The sequence below is a fragment of the Stegodyphus dumicola genome, chromosome 7 (assembly GCF_044657685.1).
Source record: "Stegodyphus dumicola isolate Sdum_Otavi_A_Nest chromosome 7, ASM4465768v1".
Classification (NCBI taxonomy): Eukaryota; Metazoa; Arthropoda; class Arachnida; order Araneae; family Eresidae; genus Stegodyphus; species Stegodyphus dumicola.
The window spans coordinates 49718056-49735423 of NC_140774.1; the positions used below are offsets into that span (position 1 = coordinate 49718056).

Sequence of the window (17368 nt, forward strand, 5' to 3'; positions counted from 1 at the left end):
ACATTTACCTGAGGGAAGTTTGTGCATATAGCCTTCTAAATAATGCTTTTGGTAAAATTGAAGAGCCTAATAATATTGTAGAAATTAATGAAAGAAGAAATATTAGAAATTGCTTCCATTTTTATGGAAAGAAAAGCAGTCAAATACTTCCACAATGATGGGTATGGGGTATATTTTGCTGGGAGAGCCAACAGATGCTTTTACAATAAAGTTCCAAATAGAAAATGTTGCTACTTTAACGGGATAAATAAAAGGGCATATAGAAGATGGACGTACAACTGTTTAAAATTCTTGGGAGGCCTACTAAACTACAAGATTTGAGAATTTTAAAGTTAATCACTGATATAATTTTGTTGGTCTTGATAGTAAGATGCATTCTCAAAACATTGAAGAAAATCAGGGATGTTGCAAAATGGCATAATAAAAAACATTGGTTAATCACACAACACAAATTTAGATTCATATTTAAGTGAACTTGTATGGCATTAAGTTCATAAGGAAGATGATTGCTATTAAAGGCAATTAGGGATATCTGGCCACCAAAAGGATTGGTGCAAGTTCTAATGAATTTGTTTGTCACATAATTTCAAAGTTTAAGCTCTTGTTTAAGTTTTCTTATATGCTATATTTATAATTTGTACCTTCTTTTGATTATGCTACTAAATAAATAGTGATCCATGATTATCCAGCTAACTAAACAACTACTTGTTCCTTCAAGCTTCTGTTAGCCTAAGTTAGGTTAGGTTAGTTGAATATGTCAAAGCAACCAAGGGCTATCTGCCTAAGAGGAGGGATGCATTCATGGAAGACTTCTAAGGGAAACTGTCTACAGGGTTTGTACAATCCTTAAGAGTCCTTAAAAGTGCTTAGGTTTTTTGTTATTGATTTTTGGTCCTTAAAAGTCCATAATTTTGGCAGAAGGCCCTTTTTTTTAATCATCTGAAAATTTGTCTCTATGACTGCTGAGTGGGAATTATCATTTTTGAAGAAATATTTTTGACGATTTACAAATTACATGCAAAATCCGAAAGCCATTCTGTATCTACTAACATTTTTCACTTTACAGAACACTGTTTCTCATGTAAGAACGACACAATGTCGTTTTTCAGCTGCCAAACTCGCTCAAAAACACATCCTGCAATAAGCCACCTTACTTTCGTAAGGATTGAGGCTAAATATGATTAACTTTATGTTGAATGGTTTCATGGGTTTATAACAGGGATGGGCAAACTGTTTTCCGTCGCGGGCAAAAAATAAAAAAAGGAAAAGGTTGTAAGGATCTAAAGTTTTACTAACGTTTATTTTATTTTAAATCTTTACTATCACTTCTTATTTTCTACTTCCGGCCAGAATTATAAGCGTGAAGGAGTTTATGCAAAGTTGTCTGGCGAACGCCAAGTATTTAAGTGTGGCCTTTTTGCCAAGCAGAAGAGAGGAAGCCGTGAGTTCGAAGCAGGCCGCTTACCTTAGAAGTTACGCAGTTGCTACTTTGCCTTCCAGGCCAGAGGTTTTAATCCTCTTGATAAATTAAACGTATTGTAGTGTTCACAGTCTCTGTGCTACATACGCTTCCTGTTATTATAAGGCCAATCTTATTCTAAAGTTAAATTAGAGTTTAGTTTTATTTTGATATCTTTTAAGTTAGACCCCGAGTGGAGGGTCATTGTATTCCGAAGTACGGAAGTCATTGTATATAAAGAAAAAAATAAAGGGTTTTGTATACCCTTCGTCTGTATCCTGTCTACTTACTACAATTAGTGAACATAGCTTTAGTAAGCTCTCTGTTCTAGTCAGGTCATTGTATGTTTCCGAAGAAGGTTAGAAGAAACATTGAACCTGATAAGGTTTGGCAGGTCAAGATAAATTTTTCTAAAATTTAAAAACAATATACAAGTATTACAACTCAAATATGTTAATGAGATGAATGAAACTGCGATTTCATTTTAAAAAGTTCTTTATATTGAGGTTCGAAGTGAGATGTATACTACTGTCAGTCAACTTTTGAAATAATTCTTTAAGGTTCATAGTTGAAAACACTTGTTCACATATATAAGATGGAGCAAACATAGTACTTATTTTCTGGGCGTGAGATATAAAATTTGGGAAACTTACTTTCGATAATGATTTGTAAAACTCTAACTTTGGCATATTTAGACACAACTGCTTGAGATGATTGTTAGATTGCAACTCAATTAATTCATGCTGCAAATTTGACCTCATTGCTTTTAATGTTGGGAAATGAGACAAGTCGTTCTTAGCTAGCTGCCCAGCAAACAGATTAAGTTTTAGTTTAAAAGCTTTGAGATGGGCCCAGATATCGATGATAAATTGATTTTTTCCTTGCATCTTGACATTCAGGTTACGCATATGACAAAGAAGATCTGTAAAAAATACGAAAGCCATTCTGTATCTACTAACATTTTGCAATCTACAGAACACTGTTTCTCATGGAAGAACGACACAATGTCGTTTTTCAGCTGCCAAACTCGTTCGAAACACATCCTGCAATAAGCCACCTTACTTTCATGTAATACAGTACGTTAGAGTATTCAGATTGCAGGGACTGAAGAAAATCTCGAAATTGCTCGTGAATAAGCCCACGAGATCGAATAGTATTTACAAGCTTCATGACTGCAAGCTCGGGTTTCATATTCAATACGGAGCATCTTGATGTATAACTACAATGCAGAAAAACAACATTGTTCCTGGGGTAGTTTTGATTAAAGAGTCCAAGAAATCCAGATTTTTTTCCTGTCATATTTGGTGCTCCATCGGTCGTAATATTACATATATTTGTTATAGGCACTTTCAAAGTTAAAAACCTTTCCTTTGAATTTGCTAAAAATATTGCATCCCGCTGTAGTTCCTTTTTAGTTCCTCGTTAATTTCAAAGTTCTCGTCAACACCTCTTATAAATAATATTAATTGAGCAGTATCATTTATATCAGTGCTTTCATTCATAGCTATGAAGCAAAATTTAAACTGGCCAATCTTTGACTCTAATTGTGATGTCAAATTTTTATCTATGTCTTCGATTCTAGGAGTCCCCGTTTTTCGAGATAAGCTTACAGTCTCAAAATTATTTTTCTTGTCTGGACATAAAACATCACAAACTTGTATTATTTTTAACAATATTGTATGCTACAATGTAACTTGCATATGTAGCTGCTTCTTGGATACTGTTTACCTTCTTGAGAAAAATGTGTTTCCCTAATAATTTTTTACAAAGATTTTTTGCATTTTGTTTTCTTCCATGTTCGAACACTGCTTTATAATTGGAATTCTTATGCTTAGATGTGAAATGACGGGAAATGTTATATTCTTTGAAGACTGCTACAGCTTCATTGAAGATGAGACAAAACTGGTTTATCTTTTACACACACACACACACACACACACACACACAAAAAAAAAAAAACAAAAAAAAAAAATCCAGGGCCATTCATGATTGAAAGCACTGCACTCTAAATCAACTTTGTTTTTTTTTAGTAGCCATTTTAAGGTTGAATTAGGGTTGAAATATTTTACAAATAACCCAAACAAGAACTCGCTAAGCTATCCTTTTAATAATTTCACCACTATTCACAATGATGCTATAACTAACTAAGAACTTCCGCGTTTAACACTTTATCGATTGAAATCTGTCTGTGATTTCCATCGATTATGTTTTGTAGAACAAAAATAGAGAAAGTAAAAAGATCATCAGTCCTTTGAAAAAAAAAGGAAGGAAAAAATATTTAAGCAAAGTAGAAAAGGAGATGGATATATAATATATAAATATATATTTCTTTTAATTTGCCTCGTGCCGGAAAATTAAAATTCTATCCGTGGGCTGGATAGAACATTCCGGTGGGCCACAGTTGGCTCATTCCTAGGTTATAATTTATTCCTATGTCTAATATAAAGGGTGAGATATTGGAATTTCTGAGCAAGGAGTCAAACATAAGCATTTCAAAATTATTTCATTTTTTTCATTTCTTTTGGGGTTGTGAATTCTTTTATTAAATGATTCTAAATTTGACGATTTATCAACATTTTGACAATTAGAAGATCAGTTTCTATAGAAAATTTTTAATTCGGAGACTTGGGAATTTTTCAATGATTTTTTTTAAATATTATAACATTGATAAATTTAGCTAAAATAATGGTAATATATTGAAATTATATAAATAAGGAATGACAATAAAACATTTTTTGCTGTCGTATTGTAAAGTGACATTAGTTCCATTTTTGCAACTTATTATACAATATATTGAATCTGGGGGGGAAAAAACAAGGTAATAAATGCTATAAAGCGCAGTTTACAAAGCAGTTCATAGCAAAAGCAAAATAGCTATGTAATTAATTAAAGATTTCTTCTTTTTAATTTTTTCATGGTAAGAATTTTTCCCATGTCTGAGAATATTCAAAATTGTATATATGTAATTGTCTCAGAATATTCAAAATTGTATATATGTAATTGTCTCAGAATATTCAAAATTGTCAGAATGTGAATCAGTTTTCTCTATAAAATTAATTTTGCACTTTTTCCCACTGATTTTTTTTTTCAAAATATTTCTATCCTTTTTCCTGTTACAGAATTGGTAGGGCTAATTTTTCTTTAAGATTTTAAATGTTGCATCTTGGAAAGTTTGGAAGGATTTGAAGGCAAGATTTACAGACCCACAATTCTAGAAGGCTCCAGAAAAATGTGACAGAATGAAAAATGTCTTCACTGTATTAACACATAATGGATGTATTTTACAGAAAGTTTGTGATGAGTTCCTCGCATTTTGAAGAATTTTTGGAAGGACAATGAAAACATAATGTTGGAATGTTGTTCTTATACTAGAAGTCTTTTTCTTAATGTGTTTATCTTCCCTTTATTCTCTCTACTTTTCACTAGAGACAAATATGGAAAATATCAAAAATGTTTCTAACCTCTTCAGACAGGCATTTATAAAAAAGAATCTTTCTATTAAGAAAGAAATTGAAAAATGACAATTTAAAAGATTCATCTTATATGTCTCAATAGATCATACACAAGGCATACATGCTAGGTATTTTCCCATCTGATGCAATCTTTGTGGATCCTAAATTCTGCCGCCTAGTGTCTTCCTAAATTATGCTGCCTACAGCTCTTCTAAATTCTGCTCCCAGTGCCTGTCCTAAATTCTAAAAGTTTTGACATTTCTAGATTTTGTTGCTCAGTGTGTCACTAAATTTTAAAAATTCTGCCGCATTGGTTCTGAAACCAGCCCTTACCACATATCATTTCATATTTATTCTGAATGTTCATCTTTTTCTTTACATTCTAAATGCATTTGTTTTTTTAGAATAACAGAAATCTTTAATTAATTCCAAAAATTCTAAAATGAAGAGGAAAGGTATTGAAGAAAGAAACTGAATACGTAAAGAGGAAGAAAATTATTCTTCAAAGATATATACAGTTATTATTATGCAAATTAACCAGTTGTTTATAATTTTAGCCTTTACTATAACTTCCCCTTTCTGTTTCCTCACCATAATTCAAATCAGATAGTTTTTAAACTGAGGTTTTTGGATTGCAAATGTTTTTGCCCTCCACTTCGATGTTGCCTTAGTTCCTGCCAGCTCTGATAATTTGTAATTATTCATCTTTGCATTATCGCTGCTAATACTAATTTGTTATGACACTAGAGTTACTGAGCCAGTTTAGATTAAAATTGAATTGTGTAGTCTTTGACTACAAGTCCACATTTTTAGTTTGAATTTGACTGTTCCTGTTTAATTTCATCACCACAAGCTGTAGTTGATTTTGTCAACATAAGAACGAGCCTATATGTTCCAAGTTCGTTTTAAATAAGAGGTTTAATTAAACCTTTATGTAACTTTGTAGTAACCTTCAGACTTAGCGATAATTTGCTTCATATCTATCAGAGGTTTTGGACTATTTAACTTTTACCAGATCAAGTAAGACCTCGTTAGGTACACTGTTAAGAGATTGGCAGGTTAGGAGATAAAGCATGCAGAAACTAAGGGGGAACACTGGTTTGTGTATTGAAACAGATTTCTTATTGTTAGAAAATAAGTTTAAAGAGAAGAAAATTGTAGTAATTTTCTTCTCTTTAAACTTATTTTCTTCTCTTTAAATTTATTTAAGAAAATTGTAGTAAATTGTAAAGAAGTAAATTAAGCCAAAATGTCTGGGAAGGCTTCAAATTAAAAAGTCTCATAAATATTTTGCTGTGTGTTTTTGCTACAAAACATAAATGTTTTTAAGCTGTTAATGTGTAATTATCCTTATACTGTTTAAGGAGCAAAGTCATAAATTACATGCATTTTAAAATGTGAAATGTTATTAGATTGGGATTTTAATAGTGCTTTTTTAACATATGCTTTTAAAAAATAAATAAAATTTAATAGTGGTCATGTAATTCTATAAGGACTAAAGGTATTTAAACTTCCTAATTTAATAATTTGTAAATAACTTCTCACCTTTAAAAATTACCTCTGCATATTAAAGTGAGATATTGCTTTTCATTAATCCTTACTGTGGTCACAAGATACAGCACAAAAATGTAAAAATTAATGTAAAACTTATTCTTTGCATCTAGTGAGACTTAAAGTAATACAAAACAACTTATCACTTCTGGTGCATTAGTGGCTTATTGGAACCTTAAAATATATTATCTGGGTTACAATCCCAGAAACTCTACATGAAGCATAAAAGAAAAAAACAACATAAAGCTAACTGCTGGTAAAAATGTAAATAAAATGTCCTTAATCTTCTTTCAAGCATGTCCAACTATTATAGGTGTAAAATATTTAATGTTTCTTGATATAGATTTTATTCTCAAAGTTGGTTTATAGTTATGTTTATTAAATTATAGTCGATAAGAATGCATCCTACACTTATAGATTTATTTTGTTCTTAGAATGTTATTACAAAAGTGAAGTTCAGGCATAAGTTGATTGAATTTATTCAGCTCCCATTTGCTGATAGGTCCTTAATTTTTTTTTTTCATTAATGGTCCTTAAAAGTACTTAATTTCCATGTGCAGAAATGTGTATGAATCCTGTGTCTAGTATTAATCTTACTCATGAGGAAACAACTTGGGCAGCCAGTCCATTCACCTGCATTTGAGCACAAGTTGAACTCCCAGTATTTAAGCAGTTTTAACCAACTAGACACTGGTGAGGCCACAGACCAGCAGAATAGCACAATTTATTTTAGTAGGAATAGGAAATTTGAAGCAACCGGTTTTTCTATCTGAAAAAAGAGTATTCAGTTGCATTTTACAATAATTTCAAGTTTATATATTGTAGGAGCATACAATAAATAGATTATATATTGTAGCGCAATACAAGAATTATATATTTATATTTGTATGAAATTGCTTTAATTATATAAAGGTAGGAAAAAGAGAGAGAAAAGTATGTACTTCTACATCTTGCAGTATTTCACATTTGTATAACTTAGCAACATACTGTCTTGAATATAAAGCAGCAAAATAAGCATTGTATAACTATATTTAAATGTAACCATATTAATTACGTAAAAAATGGAAAAGTCTCATTAACTTTCTTTGAGCATTTCTTTCCCTTTTGCCTTTCTGTTTCACTACTTTAAAATCGCATAAATCTGGACTTGGCACTTTTGAAAAATCTTAATTGTGGCTGTGAACTTTCTTGAATTTTAACTTGTAGTCTCTAATGTCATGAAGTTTGGTCACTGCTGCTATATAGCTGTATGTGAAAAATGAAAAGATAATTTTTATGCTATTCTTTATTATGCAGAAATTTAATTTTTTTTACTTTTTATCCAATTAAATTAAAAAATATAATTATATTGATAATTTTTCTCATTAATGCAGCAAGCTTTTAGGTGGTGGTATTGAAAGTATGGCTATCACAGAAGTCTTTGGTGAATTCAGAACAGGCAAGACACAATTGTCTCATACACTGTGTGGTAAATTTATTATTACACTTATAAAAACAAATTTTTAATTAAATATAAGCTTTTTATTTTTATAACCATTTTCTAGAAGGCAATATTACTTTAAGCTTTTTTTCAACTAACAAATTAGAATTAATAATAGCATGAAACTTCAGATCACGAATGCTTCACTTCACAAACAATTTGGTTCATGAACAAATTATCTGAACAAAAAATGCGTCGGATGACAAAAGGTGTCTCCTGTTACGAACGATCAAGGTGACACCTTACGATTTTCAGAAGTATTTTGAGGTAACCTATTCTATACAGTTACTGAGGACTTCATTTTAATATTTTAATAAGCTTCACCTCTGTCTATTTTATCTCTTTAATATTGTGTTTATCTTTTTTATTTTATATTTATTGATTTCTATTGGTTTTAGGTTATGAACATATGCACAAAGTATTGTTATAACATTTAAATAAGGAATCATATGTGACCAGGAATGAATTAATCCATTTTACAGAGATTCACATGGGGAAAATTGTTTCATTTTACCAACATTTTGGTTGATAAATGGCCTTCAGGAACAAATTAAATTCATGAATTGAAGTTTCACTGAATTAATAAGTTTTCTATAGCTGCTTTTATTGACTGACTATACAGTTATCACTTTTGCTATATAAATTTTTAAAATTAATCATTAATCTCATTTTTAAATATTGATAATTTTCAATCATTTTGCTATCTGAGTTACAAATACAGAAGTATTGAATCTGTTAAAAATGTGTAACATTTTAAAATATATATGCTTGTGAAAATTTGAAAATGTTTTCTATCAGTTACTTGCCAATTACCTGGAGCAAATAATTATTCTGGTGGAAAAGCTATGTTCATTGATACTGAGAATACATTGTATCCTTCTTAAAATATGAGATTTTGACAGTTTTTACTGCTTTTTTACTTCTTTGTACAAAGTAAAGGAAATATTGTAATCACGAAAAATTTTGCCTATATTTCAATGAAAATATCCATTTTGACTGCTATCAAATATAATTTAACAATGTTTTTGCATGGCAATTTTTACATAAGGACAGAATAAAGGACTCTTCTTCCCAAAACAGGTTATAAAATGGATTCAAAAGAGATTTTTTTTCATGACATCTGTACATACATGTTTCATGACATGTATGTATCTCGCATAACTCAAAAATGAATAGCTTCAGACCATTGGAATTTTGTATATAAGGACTGCTGTAACATGTAATTGTGCATCTCCCTTATTGGTTCAAATCATTAACCAATCATCAATCACATCATCCAACATTATGATATCCATTTACAACTGTAATTAATACATGAGTCTCAAATGTATAAATAAAATTCAAATGACGTGGGATTTAGCCATTTCCAGGGCCTCTTTTGAACCCTTCTAAAGTAGTAGTATCATCACTCATGATGAAGCTTGGCCGTATTAATATGAAGAATTTTGGAGGAATTTCCTCCACATGGGATTCCACATTTTAACCAAAATTCCTTTAGGTTAATTTCTAGAGTTTTGCTTAGCCACTTCCTGATAAACAAAGGGCCATATCCCAGTTTTTCCATAATTTTTTTCATGTGGATCATAACTTGGTCAAGCAACTGCAACCGTAATCATCACTTTGGTAATAAAATGTTTGCTTTTGCAAGTTCAATGGAATTCTTCATTTAGCATCATCAAATTTGTCTAGTTTCACCAAATCTTCGTTTCCTCATTCATGGGCCAACCCATCCCCTCCTTTTTAGGATTGGTGGAGCCTGTATTACAGCTTTCCAATTACACGAAGTAACTTTGTTGATGCTTTATGGATACGGACAAAATCAAACACCAACCAACTAAATTTCATTTGTTTGATTAGTGTATAAATTTATACATAAAGACATTTGATTATAATTCTTTACTTAAACCTAGTTAATCATTAAAATTTTTTTAGCTGTATACCATATTTTTGGATGTGGAGGGGAGTAAATAAGAATCAAATGAGATATGTTTAGTATTACATTCAAATGTCTTTCTATAGAAGGTTTTTTTTTTGTCATATGTACTTCTGTAATGGAAAAGAAAAGCCATTTTCCCCAAATAAATGCAGCTGCATTTTCCTCAAATTCTTTTTATTTATTTATTTATTTTTTTTTGTGCTGCAGTGTTTTTTAATCTTTTAAATCATTTCTTTTTATCACCACTTTATTTTGATATGTAATTTTCATTTTCTCCCAAATGAATAGCAATGTTTCTGTTGTTACAAATTATTTCAGTTATCCTTTTTATTCGTGATTTCAGTTATCCTTTTTATTTGTGATTTCAGTGCATTAATTTTTACTTCCTTGTATCAAATTGTCATTGCTGTTATCAATCTCACTTGTCTGACGATTGTCAGCACAAACCCGTGACATTTATTGTGACAAGGAATCAAATGCACCTGTCATTAACACGAGCCTTGGGCAACCACACAGGTGATAGTATGACTTTACTCGGTTCTGCCCGCAATTTTGTAGAAGAGCATTTGGGGGATGGGACCGAGGGTCTCCTACCTCCAGCCTCTCAAAAGGATTTTTGGCTCGCCGCATATTTAGTGTCCCATGCCACACAGACATTTCCAAACATCCATGCCTTCTTTGGGATTCAAACTTGTGCACTTTGATATTGTTGTCAGAGTCACTAACTATTATCCTTTTTTATGAAGTAAAGGAAGTATTGCAATAGTGAAAAATTTCGCGTATCATATATCAGTGGAAATATCCATTTTGACTTTTCCCAAATCCATTTGGACTTTTGTTTTGCATGACACCTGTATGTACTTTTTCTTTTTTCAAACTAGATTGCAAAATGCAATGAAACAAGATTTTTTCTTGACATCTGTACATACATATGTATGAATCTTGCATAACTAAAAAATAATTAGCTGCAAAACATTGATATTTTATATATGGAATTGCTATAACATCTAGTTCTGTAGGTTAAAATAACATGCCGAACAACGATTAATTTAGAAGTCAAACAACGAAAATCAACGTTATATTTGCAAATTTTCCAGGACCAATTTAGATGGTTTTACCACATCATAATCTGCCAAAGTGCAAATGAACTCCAAAATTAATCTAGTTATGTATCTTCCTTTTTTATTATAATTTTATTAGTACCACATGCATTTATATATATATATACCACCCCACTTTATCCGGCTTAAAAGTCGTTCGTGGCCCTTTATTTTTGCAATTGGTGGTCGTAATCATATACTTCCAGTTTTAAATAATGAAAATTTTCATATTTCTTCAATTTAAAATTAAAAACAATTATTTTCTACAAATATCAAAATCTAACTTTTATGTGGTCCCGTTTCTTATACTTACATTTGAGAAAGTTTTGTACTCATTATGAAAAAATAAAAACGTAAGAAGTTTGACTTCCATACCTCAAAAATTGTCCAAGATATTTAATTTCAAAATTTGCATATTTTGATGTCATTTTCAACATGCTTTGGGGGATCCGTTAATTAATATAATTCAAGGGCATAAGATAAGTTTAAATGAAATGTAGCAAAAACTGTGTGTAATTTAATAGGCCGTACAAGAAATCATGTGGTACTCACATTTGATGTTTTTTTGCTCATTATACTCATTTTTTGTGATTACAGGTGGCATATTGTCTTAATTTTTCTCATAATTCATGTAGTTAGGTGTTTAATTGATCATTTGATAATGTGTAAATGTAATCATATTGTTTTATATGTTATTCTCTGGTAAATTCAGAACTTGCTTTTTGTTTGCATTTTCTTAGAAAGTTTTCTTTAGAATTAAGTTGTGGATATTATTTTTGTTATTTTTCATGAATTCGGGAAAAAATTAATTAATTGCTTAATTAATTGTACTGCATTTTTTTTCTCTACATTTAAACGGCTCATTATCTGCATAAGGTGACAGATTTTCCACAGCAATTTTTTTGAGATGTAGAATGAGATTTTATAGTAATGTTGCAAGCCAAATTTTTGCTTGTGAATAAATATAGAATTTTATTATTTTAATTCTCTACCATGAGAAGTAATGTAATTGATCATGTATGTGGTAGAACAAAGTGTTCTGTATTTTTGGCTGTAAAATGCTTTAAAAAACAACAAAAATGATTTTATACATATTATTACCACTGTTAATTATTATAATTATTTATAATAATTTATATTTGTTACACCCTGGTTCATGACAGGTGATGATAATAAAATGCCATATTATGCGTTTCTGCAGTAATTTCGTAAAATTACTTTTCAAGAACAAATAAAGATATATCTGTCAGTTATAAATTTATAATGTGAACTTTGTTTGTGCCCACTGCAGAGTGTAACTGGAATGCGAACTAAACTTGTCAATGACCATCCAAACGTTAAAAAATTATTAATTAAAAAAATTATATTAGGAGTTTTATATTTTGTGCAAAGGATTTCTATTTAAACTTAAAAATTTTAATTACAATATATCGAAATTAAAAATGTCTTTAGTGGAATCTTTTCAAAATTTTTGGACCGTTGTGTTGTATTATACTATCATATGTATATCTTCCACTGTTGTTGGCAGATTTTAGTGCATGGAGTGTAAGGTTTTATTATCTTATACACACACTCATGTACACTGTGGAGAAAAAAAAAGGGGGGGGGGACAGTTCTATATCTCCCGATTTAGCGGTAAATTTTGAATTATAACCTATGAAATTTTTGCCATCATCTTAAAGTAGATGTAGTTCTAAGCATACCTGCAGAAAATTAGATTTTTTATTCAAAATTTCCTTAGATACATGTGAATTTTGGAGTGTTTCAAAAGTTGGCATATTTATTATGAGCAATAACGAAAATGTGGTGTACACACTTTGTTAAAATTATTTGATAGTATGAACAATGACTTTTTCCCTGCTGATGCACAAAGAAAAAAAGCAAAGGAATATAGGTTGCTGTAATTTAAGAAGTTCGCCAAGTGAATTATTCTTGGCACAAACTGAAAAAAAATTCATCAAGATAAATGTTTTAATTTCTCACCAAAAATTACAAAATTTAATATCTAGGTATAATATGAGTTGTAGAATCGAAATATAGAGAAAGACTGGTATGTTATTTCAGAAAAAGTCTGATTTTGTGTCAGAATACCTATGTTAGATATTCTGGATTTTTATGATGGTATTATTATTACTTGCTAGTGGAGGTATTAATCAACAGCATATGCAGAGAACATAATGTTGGATATAGCACAGAAGCTCAAGTTAGGGAAAATCATATACAGTCAAAAGTCGTTAATCCGGACTCGTCGGGACTTCGGCGATTCCGGATTATCGATTTTTCCGGATTATAGATCATCAGTTTAAATCTCGTAAGATGGCATGCAGAAATTATAAAATTAAAAATATGAAACCGTAATTTATGAAATAAAGAACAATTATGATCTAAAGGGTATCAAAATTTGCAAAAAGAAAAAGCTTAATATTTATTTGTTTACTTTATTAAACATTTCTTTCAATGTAAGTTGTTTGAGTTTTGCTTCGTTTCATGTGATAATACTTTCTCTTTAATTCTATTAAACAGACATAATTTCTTGTTCAGTTACAAAGTTCCGCCGTTCAAGTCCTATAATTGCTGTGTCAAGAATACCGACTAATTTGTCAATCGAATTTTTTTTGTTTTCAATAACCTCTGTCACTTTTCTTCGCTATCGGAAGCGAATTATAATGACGAGGAACTTGTTTTAAATCATATCAAAGACGAAGCATATCGAGATGAAATACTACATTTATTAAATACTACATTAGGTAAGGAATTATAAGCCAAATAAAATAAAAACATCTGCGCTGAAGATAAGGATAGTGCTGACAAATCAACTTCCAATTCATTACGCGCCCGCCGCCGAGCAGCGTGAAATTGATAAACAGATTTCGGATTTCAAAACATACTTTCGCTTTAGATCCTTTACATATTAACAAATATATATCGGAAATTCTATTTGATATAATCGAAAGTTTAAGCTTACTTTTATAAATTTGCTCTTACAGTCTGCAAAAAATAATAAGCCGGATGCAATTCGAAAATTAAGGAACAACGCAATCATCAACATTAACTGAAATAGATAATTATTTAGCTTATACGTCCATTATACATAAAATGCGCGCGCGAAAACGTATTCTGCACTTGCGCACACTCATATGCGCAGTCGTAAAAGGTCTTACGCGCACGCGTGAACGCCTCTGCGCATGTGTCAACGCGGCGCATGCGCAGAAAGTTTTTAGTTTTGATGTCAGGATTATAGATCATTCCGAATTATGGGTGTCCGAATTAACGACTTTTGACTGTATTATGAAATACATGGAAAATGCAATTTGAATTTCATCAATCAGCCCAGTAGAACGGGAGATATAGAACTGGCCCCCCTTTTTTGCGCAGTTTACATCTAGTTCTTACAGTATAGCAATAGCTTGCTTAGTACTGTTAATTGATTATTCTAAAAAACTGTACTAAATGTGCACTGTGTGAAAAATTATTTCCATAGGAAAATTAATAATTCATTCCTATCAAATTTTGCAAAAAAAAAAAAAAAAAAAAAAAAAAAAAAAAAAAAAAAAAATGTTTACCTACAATTATTGGCAAATAACAGAAGGATAAAAGTACAATACATAACAGAAAACTTCCATTTTTTGTTTACAAAATCAAAAAAGAAAAGCATGAGTTTTTAAACAGAAAATCAAAGGTTTTGCACTAATGTTTTTCTTAATTCATCATGCTATAAAAAACTATAGCATTTTCTAATACAGTCAAAAGTCTTTAATCTGGACTCGTTGGGACTTCGGTGATTCCGGATTAGAGATCATCAGTTTAAATCTGGTAAGATGGCATGCAGAAATTATAAAATTAAAAATATAAAATCGTAATTTATGAAATAAAGAACAAGTATGATCATCGAGAACATTGAGATGAAATACTATATTTAGAAAGGAATTATAAGCCGAATAAAATAAAAACATCTGCCCTGAAGATAAGGATAGTGCTGACAGATCAATTTCCAATTCATTGCGCGCCACGTTGTCCCCCCCCCCTCCCGCAGAGCAGCGTGAAATTGATAAACATATTTCGGAATGATTATAGAATCAAAGGATATACAGTGGTGGCCAAAATTGTGGACACTTTAGGAAATTTTTATGTTTTTGAAATTTGTATGCTTATAGAAAATGTTATGTTTCGCAAAATGCAAACTTGTATACAGTCAAAAGTCGTTAATTGGGACACCCATAATCCGGAATGATCTATAATCCGGACCTCAAAGCTACAAACTTTCTGCGCATGCGTCGCGTTGACGCATGCGACCTTTACCGATGCGAATTTGCGTGTGCGCAAAATACGTTTACGAAAGCGCGTTTAATGTATAACGGACGGGATCAGCTAAGCTAAAATTATCTAATTATCTATTTCAGTTAATGTTGCAGATTGCGTTGTTCCTTAATCTTCGAATTGGATCTGGATTATTATTTTTTGCAAACTGTTAGAGCAATTTTATAAAAGTAAGCTTGAACTTTCGATTATGTCAAATAGAATTTCCGATATATATTTACTAATATGTAAAGGATATACAAAGCGAAAGTATCTTTCGGAGTCCATTAAACAAAAAGTGGAATTGCTGCAAAAAATGGATAAAGGCATATCCTTTGTTTATCTAAACTTTAATGTTTGTTTATCTTTAACGCCGCGGCGGCGTGCAATGAATTGGAAGTTGATCTGTCAACACTATCCTTATCTTAAGGGCAGATGTTTGTATTTTATTTGGCTTATAATTGCTTACTCAATGTAGTATTTCATCTCGATGTACTCCGTCTTTGATATGATTTAAATCAAATGCTTCGTCATTATAATTCGCTTCCGATAGCGAAGAAAGTGACAGAGGTTATTGAAAACAAAAAATTTCGATTGACAAATTAGTCCGTATTCTGGACACAGCAATTATAGGACTTGAACAGCGGAACTTTGTAAGTGAACAAGAAATTATATCTGTTTATAGAATTAAAGAGAATGTATTATCACATAAAAAACGAAGCAACTTAAACAACTTACATTGAAAGAAATGTCTTATAAAGTAAACAAATAAATATTAAGCTTTTTTTTTTTTTTTTGTAAATTTTGATACCCTTTAGATCATAATTGTTCTTTATTTCGTAAATTACGGTTTCATATTTTTAATTTTATAATTTCTGCATGCCATTTTACCAGATTTAAACTGATGATCTATAATCCGGAAAAATCGATAATCCGGAATCGCCGAAGTCCTGACGAGTCCGGATTATCGACTTTTGACTGTATATCATTTTAAAGAGAATTTATTACTGAATTCAATACAAAACACAAAATTCAATTATTTGCAATACAAAAAAAGTTATATGTACTTTAATATAAATAAAAAACACAGTTATGAAGTGGTTTGTAATGTCTAGCTTTCCTGGCCAATCACTGTTCTTGTTCTGAGAACCAACCAAATGTTAGTAACTGCATGTAGAAGCTGACATCATGTTTGTACTTGAGAAAAAATTCATTATTTTGCTTTGTTCTGTAGAAGGAGAACCTGTTTCTTATAAACTGCAATTACAAGTAGGAATTTTTATAGAAATTTTTTATATTTAGTCAAGAAGCAATGACATCAAATAAAAGAGTAGATTGGACACCTAGAAAGAGATGTAATATTATTGTGTTACGAGAAAGTGGTCTTTCCTATGCTGAAATTGCAAGATAGGTGGGTGGTTCAGTGACTGCATCTGGAGCCCGAAAGTTTTGTTTACGATATCAGGAGACAAATTGAATAAAAGAAAAAGAAGGAGAAGGCCGAAAAAGGTGCACCACATCTATTGATGACAGAAGAATAAAAAGACTATGTCTCCAAGATAGAAAAATGTCATCAGCGGCCATCAGAAGTGATCTGAATGATGCTGGTGTTTCTGTCAGTTCAAGAACAATCAGGAGAAGATTAACAGATGGTTGGACTGATAGGTAGAATTCCACGAAAAAAGCCTTATCTTAATTTTCAGCAACGTAAAAAAAAAAAAAAAAAAGAAGGCCACAGAGGGCAAAGAAACACATTAATTGGACAGATGATCAGTGGTCACAAGTTATATGGAGTGATGAAACTAAGATATCGTTATACGGTAGTGATGGGCGAAAATTTGTAAGACGTAGAATAGGAGAAGAGCTACATCCTGACTGCATTCAAGCAACTGTGAAGAACCCAGTTAGTGTTATGATTTGGTCATGCATGTCAGCAGATGGTATTGTTCGCCTTCATGTCATCGATGGGACACTGAATGCCAGAAAATACATTGACACTATTCTAGAACCAAAACTTCTACCTTCCATCAGAGATCTCTTTCCCAACAATACTTCGTTTATTTTTCAGCAGGATTCTGCTCCTTTCCACATGGC

The 17368-nt window shown here is 31.1% G+C and overlaps 1 protein-coding gene across 3 annotated transcripts in view; it reads left to right on the top strand.

Moving 5' to 3' along the window:
* LOC118197424 (meiotic recombination protein DMC1 homolog) overlaps positions 1-17368 on the top strand; it is a 118487-nt gene that overhangs the window by 37402 nt on the left and 63717 nt on the right. For all 3 annotated transcript variants that reach the window (XM_035368932.2, XM_035368933.2, XM_085820181.1), the window contains exons 7-8: positions 7836-7930; positions 8741-8813. In XM_035368932.2, the coding sequence (XP_035224823.1) occupies positions 7836-7930; positions 8741-8813 (168 nt within the window). The remainder of the gene's footprint in view (positions 1-7835; positions 7931-8740; positions 8814-17368) is intronic.